This window comes from Egretta garzetta, unplaced genomic scaffold (genome assembly GCF_000687185.1).
Source record: "Egretta garzetta isolate BGI_Z169 unplaced genomic scaffold, ASM68718v1 scaffold167, whole genome shotgun sequence".
Lineage (NCBI taxonomy): Eukaryota > Metazoa > Chordata > Aves > Pelecaniformes > Ardeidae > Egretta > Egretta garzetta.
This window is the reverse complement of record NW_009260186.1, coordinates 487,544-495,573: the sequence shown is the minus strand read 5'-3', so window position 1 is coordinate 495,573 and position 8,030 is coordinate 487,544. Positions and strand designations below refer to the sequence as shown.

The 8,030-nt window shown below is 40.3% G+C and overlaps 1 protein-coding gene across 1 annotated transcript in view; it reads left to right on the top strand.

Annotated features, from left to right (window-relative positions):
* KHDRBS3 (KH RNA binding domain containing, signal transduction associated 3) overlaps positions 1–8,030 on the top strand; it is a gene marked incomplete at its 5' end in the record, with an annotated part of 63,034 nt that overhangs the window by 12,758 nt on the left and 42,246 nt on the right. Inside the window, one exon of the mRNA XM_035897498.1 lies at positions 3,170–3,316. Within this exon, the coding sequence (XP_035753391.1) occupies positions 3,170–3,316 (147 nt within the window). The remainder of the gene's footprint in view (positions 1–3,169; positions 3,317–8,030) is intronic.

Sequence of the window (8,030 nt, the reverse complement as noted above, 5' to 3'; positions counted from 1 at the left end):
GGAAACACAGAAATCTGTCTCACTTTAAATTCATTTAAATAATAAGAGATGTAGGTTTAAAGAGCATATTCAGGAAAGTGTTTCACTGTATCATTTTTCTCTATTCACTGAAAACTTGAATTCTAGAATCAGTCTAGGGTTTCTATTTCCATTTCTTTTTGTCAACATCTGGAGAACCATTTCGTGCATCTACTTGTGATATGCAGTATCTACATTCGGTAATTCTCCTCTTCCATTTACATGTTTTTTCAAGCTGTGCTGTCACTTCATCCCTGAATCTTCATGAGTCATTGTTCAGTGCAGACTTACCTTCTGCTAGACTGTTCAGGCTTTCATGTGTCTATGGGAGAGTGAAGAAGTAAAAGGACCCCTTTCAGAATTTCTTTATTGCATGACAAGATTGCTGCATATCTGAAGAAATAATAGTTAAAGAAAGCCTTCCACCCCAATATTGATAATACTCCTGTATTATCAATAGACTGGTGCAGACCTTTCAACTTCAGTATTCTGAATGGTATTTTAAATCTGACAGAAGCCAAATTTCATTTAAGGTAACATTAAAAAGAGGTATTGGTAGTACCTAAAAAAACCCTTAAAACCTAAATCAAAGGTGATCTAGTCAAGATTAAAATGGACAGTACTGTGAGCATCTATTTTGATAAATACTGCTACTCAACTACTGATTTAAAGCAATAGTTCTAGGGCTGGTATCTGGTTCTTGATAGCTTAACAAATAGTATGGAAAGCAACAGGGTCTATAGGTGCAACAGAATACAGGGCAAAATATATTAACTGTCTCCAGGAGGTGTATAGCCAGATGCCTTCTTCTGCTGTGCACCATAAGCTGTGCTGGTACTCTGTTTTGATCTGGACCACGAAGGGATGAAATAGAAGAGCACAAGGTACAAAGCAAATGGTGAGCTTTCTCCTAAGACCACCAGAGTGCAGGACTGCGGGGATGTGTCTGTACTGAAACTAGAAGATTAGCTTGTCCAAACCATGAACCATTTGGTGAATGGATTTTGTGTGAGAAGATGGAGATTTAAAGGGCAGATTTAACCCCCCCCAAAAAAATCTAAAGGAAATGCTCATCTTGCTATCTTTTATCTCCCTTATTCTGTATCTGTTTCACTTTCATCCTTTCAGTAGCTCTCAAATCTCTATTGCAGTCAAGGAGAAAACTAAGTCCTCTGTTTTGACCAGGCACACAGGACTCAAATGGACCAGGCAAGCCTAGCCAATGTATGTACTGCCAAGTAATGGAAGGCAGAGGGTTTTTGTGGCAGCTGAAAATACTCTGAAGAATACTGGGATGGGAGCAAGCTATGGCTTTTGTGTTGGTAATCATGGGGAATAAAGCCTGAAATTCTTAATGTGTGCCCAACGTTGGGAGATGTGGGCCACAGTGGATGAGCTCTTTCTCTATCGTGTGCTGTTAAGAGCTGTGGAGAAGTGTGTTGCCAAGTTGTATTACAGAATTGGAAAAAAAGTCAAACTGAGTTTTGCTATTGAGACGAGAAAGGATAAAGTAAAAGCTTGCGTATGAGTGACTTCAGAACAACCTGCACTATCTTGTATGTTGTTAAAACTGCTGATAGGAATCCTTTTTCACTAGGCACTGCACATGAAATTGTGACATTTCTATTGCTTGTTGCTATTATCAGGCAAGCTGATTGATAACCACAGAAATGAATTTTCTTAATTCTCTGCACAACTAACAGTGATAGGGTTTTTTTCCCTTTAAAAAAAAGGGATGGGGTGCTTGATAGCATGTGTATACTAAAAAAGAGTCTATGGGGAACTCCACTGCTGAAAACATCTAGCTTCAAGTGCTAGATGGTGGTTCATATCTCTTGAATAACTGTGCTTAAGTGTAAGTGAGAAACAGTTCCTATTAAAACTAAATATTTGAACTGTAATGTTTATGTTAGTTTACTTCCTATGTCCAAGATCTGTAATTTGTATTGACAAGATAATGCTTTTGCTGACAAAGTCTAATCCTGCTGACTCTGGCCTCTTATATTCTTGCTGTGGATGCTCTAACAGTTAACTAGATTCTGTGGATGTTTAGCATCCCCATAGTCAGACACTAAGTCTGACAATGTTATTTATGAGAAGCAGAAAAGGATTGTTATTTATAAGCCTCAACCCATAATTAAGGGGTGCGCGTGGGGGGAGATTTCAACTGTCATTGAAACTATGTAATTTTAGTAATCTAAAGGATGAAGTACTTACCTGGCGCTTGCTATATACAATAAGCAGCGGGGGAGAATTCTTAGGACTTTGAGTTTCAGATAACATTATATAAAATTCTTAGCAATTCTACCTGGTAATACAATGAAATTATTTTTAATGGTACCTTAGTCTCTTGGAATGCACCAGTCAAACACACATGGGGAGGCGGGAAGCCTATCTGAGGTTAACAAATGTCCTTTAGGTCTGTGACCATTTTGCATGTGATTGCAAGTATTTGAGAAATCCTAGCTCTCTTCCACTACATTGAAACCTTGGTTTTTCAGTCATATTGAAGGGGGTTGGGTAAAGCAGAATAATATAAAGAAACTCTGTTCTGAAATAGCTAGGGAACTTTTTTCCTCTAATGTCCTCCCTTGTCTCATATGCTGAACTGTTAGTTTCAAGTAGCACAGTTCTGTGACGGATGTACTCATGGCCTACAAATCTTAGTGGGGACTAAAATAAGTCTGAGCTGTGCAATAATATGAAGAGATTGTAGTAATATCGGTAAAAGAATCTTGTTCTTGTAGAATATTAATGAAACCTGTTCCTGAAGACTTTACTTTTGAGAAAAGAGGCTTCAAGTTCACTTACATTTCTCAGCATCTTCTATGTGAAACTGGTGCACTTGGCAAAACTCCTGGGAACATTCTCCCTTGTGCTACAGTTTCTGTATGTGAGCAGAAGCTGATGGGTCCTATTCGGTGTGTTCCTAGTCACTTAGTGTTGATAAGCAAACTGATACTGTTCTGATATTTATAGGAACATGATTTGTTTGAAGTGTATAAAAAAAATGTAGTCATACTTTTTAGTTGTTGACATCTGAACTGAAGTAAACAGTATGTGCAATGCCTCTGAAGCAACCTGAACACTTGCATTGTAGTATGTTGAAAAAAAAAGGTGGAAACCCCCCAACTTCTTTCTTATCTTCTAGGAGGAAGAGTTGAGAAAAAGTGGAGAGGCAAAGTACTTCCACCTAAATGATGACCTGCATGTTTTAATTGAAGTATTTGCTCCACCAGCAGAAGCATATGCCAGGATGGGACATGCACTGGAAGAAATCAAGAAGTTCCTCATCCCTGTTAGTATTCTAATTTTTTTTCTGAAGAACTCTGATAGCCTTGATTTTCTCTAGAACTAACTTACTGTATGATCTTGTGAAAGAAGTGATGTTTACAAATACTTGCGTTCTGATATAGGCAGTTATTGGGTGAATGCGTAACTGTCCACATATACTCTCACCTCATGATATGACCTATAGTAGAAAAGCAACTTACTCTTGCTTAACAGGCCATGTGCAAAGTATTTGTTTAGATAACTGTAAAAATTTGTAAAATACAGAAAAATAACTTTGCTTAAGGTGGGGCTTTTTGTGTTCTTAGTACACCTGAAGCATCAGCAGAAGGTTCTGTTTCACTAAAAATAAATTTTGAAGTTGTAGTGTAGCTCCCTCCCATAATCCTGGTTCAGTGCTGAGAATCAATACAATTTTATCTTGTAACTTTATTTTTCTCACAAAGCTAGTGATACATAGGTTATACTTGTCTTCTGATGTATTCTTCAACTTGTCATATATGGATGTATAAAATGGGATATGACTTCCAGTATAAATTTGTACTCCAGGCTTGGGATATGTATAAACACTGATGTTGTGTGCTTTCCAATGTCTTTTTACAGAAGATTCTTTTGCTTCTCATGTAAGGGCCAACTTCAATTCTTTTGCAATATTAAACTGCTTGGAACAGTCCAAACTTTCTTAAGTTGAGGCATTTGAGGTGGTCTTATTGTGTGTGAAGTTGCTAACTGTATTAGCTCTTCAGTGAATGTTCTTCTATTTTTATTTGTTATGAAATGACTGAATATAGAAAGCAAAGCATCCTCAGGGTGCATTGATTTCTGTTTATTCTTACTGCTGAAAATTATACCCAAGTGTTGTTCTTGATTAGTGTCAGATCTTGGAAATGTGGGGGACCTATCTAAGGAAGCTTCACTAAGTTGTGTATCTGAGTGACAGCAGCACATCAGTGTTTGAGTCAGTGTAGCTGTGTTCAGGACCAGTTGGGGATGCCTGTTGTATGGCCCCTGCAGCCTGTTGGAAGCAGAACTGCCAGCTGTACTCTAGGGTGAAGGAGCTGGTGCTGTTGACCTGACAACACTACTGTATGCATTTTGGGGATTTTAGTTTGTGCTAACTCTAGTCTAGATCCATGAAACTAGGTACCCAAATGACTGGAGTTGACTGTGTGCTCCTGGAGTGTTTCTTCTGACTTGTTTTTTTCTGAATGAAAACTAGTTTGTATGCCCCAATACCACTCCATGACATGAACCAAAGCATCATAAAGGTGGATGTACCTTAAGACAGTTAACCCCCGAAAAATGTCCTGAGTGTTATGTTCTATTATAAAGAAGCAAGCACCATTTCGTAACTCGAGTTCCAAATGGCTTTTGTCTTGATACATGTGAAGAGGTAAATAAGCCTACTGCTGTTTAAACATCCTAAGCGTTTAGGTAGGGGATACTCAACAGAATATTTGTAGGAATACTGGGCTGTTATAACATCAAAGTTTACTGTATTTACATGATTCAGGATTTGACTGTGTGAAGAGAGAAGGAAGAATTAAGTTCTTGGCTATTCTGGTGAACAAACAACTGTTTTCTTTTTAGATGAAAATATGCTCAATTTGGTGCTTTTTGAGTTTACTGGCAGTAAGGATGAGAGCCCCTGCCCCCTTTATCGGAGATCTTATTTTTCTTCATTGAGCTCGATTCACCTAATGTCATAATATATGAAGTAAGCTTATCAAAACCTAGTCATTACTCTACTGCTCTTAAGCCAGTAGAATTGCAAACTGATAACAAGAAATTCCAGTCATTCGTTGTACACTTCCCATGTCAATTTTTGATCATTGCATCTTATGGTACTGAGTTGAACTGATGCTACATAATCCTTTCTGAACTATGGGATCAAGCCAACACTGTCTCGATTTTCCTTTGGCTTTTCAAATATAATTTTATCAGAATGGTTCTAAATGCCTTAATCTTTTTTGCCCCCCCCTTGCAGCAGCCACTCCAGGAAGCAATAAGGAGGCAGCTTTGCTCTCTGCAAAACTACCATTTGGTTAACCACTGCCAAATGCAACTTCTTTGTTTTCTGAGGTCTGTGGCTTTCCTAACAAATTATCAGTTTAATTTCAAGTAAGAAGTCATGCTATCAGTGTATATGATTATGATCTTGTCTGCTCCTTACAATATAAGCTATATAACCTTCCAGCAACTTTAGATGCTGTTCCTGATTTATGAATATGGTAATTGTTCTGTTTTCAGATTGGGCCTGGGTATACAATCACAATTGGTGCTAGAATGAGGGATACAAAATACCCTTGTAGTAGCTGACTATAGCAAAAATGCCTTAGCCTCTCTTCTTGGTTCTCTTTAGATCCACGAACAAGCGCCTTGCATGAAGTTCAGCCTCAAGCAGCTGCAGTGGTGCACTTTCCTTCAAACTAGTGATATAACTCAAACCAAGACAGAGAACCTTCTGACTAGAGGGGTTTTTTGGCTGTGCTTGTTATCTGTGCTTACCATGTTGCCTTGAATCTCACCTGTCTTCTGCAGGTAGAATTGTGGCTCTGACTTCAGTTACATTCTTTTGTCCTCCTTTAAATTAGCCGGACTCTCTGGTCACCAAGTCTGTTCTACTGTTAGATTGGTGGGTGTTGTGCTTGATATTTGTCCCAGAATTGCTTCTGTCAGTTACAACAAAAAGCCAGGTACTTCAAGCCTCACCTTCTCCTGTGGTGATGAAATAGTATTTAATGGCATTTGGAAGAGCTGGTGGGCTTTAGAAACTCACACACTTTTCTTTAAGCAAGCTGGCAAATAACTGTAAGGTGTGTGTATAAAGGTGGCTGGAAACCTGGTAACTGTTGCTCACTGTCAGGATAAAGATCACAGAATCATAGAATACCAGGTTGGAAGGGACCTCAAGGATCGTCTGGTCAACCTTTCTAGGCAAGAGCACAGTCTAGACAAGATGGCCCAGCACCCTGTCCAGCTGAGTCTTAGAAGTGTCCAATGTGGCAGTCAACCACTCCCTTGGGGAGATTATTCCAATGGTTGACTGTTCTCATTGTGAAAAATTTCCCTCACATCCAATTGGAATCTCCAAGAACAACTTGTGTCCATTGCCCCTTGTTGTCTCCATGTGACTCCTTGTAAAAAGGGAGCCTCCATCTTCCTTGTAGCTGCCCCTTAGGTACTGATATGTGGTGATGAGATCCCCTCTAAGCCTCTTTCTCTACGCTGAACAAACCCAGTCCTCTCAGCCTGTCCTCATATGGCAGGCTTCCTAGCCCTTTGATCATTTTGGTGGCCCTTCACTGGACCCCCTCCAGCCTGTCCACTCTCTTTTGTATAGTGGGGACCAGAACTGTACACAGTATTCTAGATGTGGCCTGACAAGTGCTGAGTAGAGTGGGATGATGACTTCTCTCTGCTGGTGATGCCCTTTTTGATACAACCCAGCATCCTATTGGCTGCCTTGGCCACAGCAGCACACTGTTCACTCATACTGAACTTCCTGTACACCAGGACCCCCAGCTCCCTTTCCACAGTGTTGCCCTCCAGCTGGGATCCCAGTCTGTGCTGCACTCCTGGATTGGGTTTTCCCAGGTACAAAACCTTACACTTGATGCGCTTGGATGTTTTGCAAAACTGCATAGGGTTTTGCAGTAATCTGTCCTAACATTAAATAAAAAAAGCTTTTACTAATAGTTTGAATGATAAATCGGAATAAGTCTTAAGTTACATGTTATCCCAAGGAAAGCTGCTGCCAGTGTGTTAATCAGGGCTGGGTGAATATTGCAGGTAACATCTAAAAGAATGTTGCTTAGTTGGGCCATGGAAGTAATCTTGTGTAGGGAGAAAACCTCTTGCATGCATCTTGATGCAGTCATTCCTACAGAAGAAAACATTTAGGATGATAAAGGGACTGGAGCACCTCCCCTATGAGGAAAGGCTGAGAGAGTTGGGCTTGTTCAGCCTGAAGAAGAGAAGACTGAGAGGGGATCTCATCAACGCATACAAATATCTTAAGGGCGGAAGTCAAGAGGACGGAAGCAGTCTGTTTGCAGTGGTGTCCAGTGACAGGACTAGGGGCAATGGATGCAAACTGAAATGTAAGAAGTTTCAGTTGAATATGAGGAAGAACTTCTTCACTCTGAGGGTGGCAGAGCACTGGAACAGGCTGCCCAGGGAGGTTGTGGAGTCTCCTTCTCTGGAGATATTCAAAGCCCGCCTGGATGAAGTCCTGTGTGGCGTGCTCTAGGTGAGCCTGCTTTAGCAGGGGGGTTGGACTAGATGATCTCCTGAGGTCCCTTCCAACCCTTACGATTCTGTGATTCTGTGATCCTCCATCTTCAGAGAAGACGGTAGTCAAATCAGGATGGGCAATATTCATAAAATGAGTACATCTGTTCACTTGGAATTAATCAACAGCATTTGACTGAAATTTGAGTGTTGCCTCTGCCTAAACTGTATAGCGGAGGAGTGCAGTCTAAAGGGTTTCCATGTCTGTCTTGTGTTCTAGGTGAGGAAGAGATTGTTGTCTCCTCAATTTGATGTGAAGTGTGCTGTTTTCCAGCAGTGGGTATTCATAAATTGACGATCTGTTACTTTTAATTGAAGAATCTATTTCAGAGTCTAATGGATTAACAGCGCTGCTTATCGTGGCTTCCTTGTACTGCCCCTTCACTCTGCATCCCCCTGCTGCCTCTGGCGTATGTGATAAGGACCGT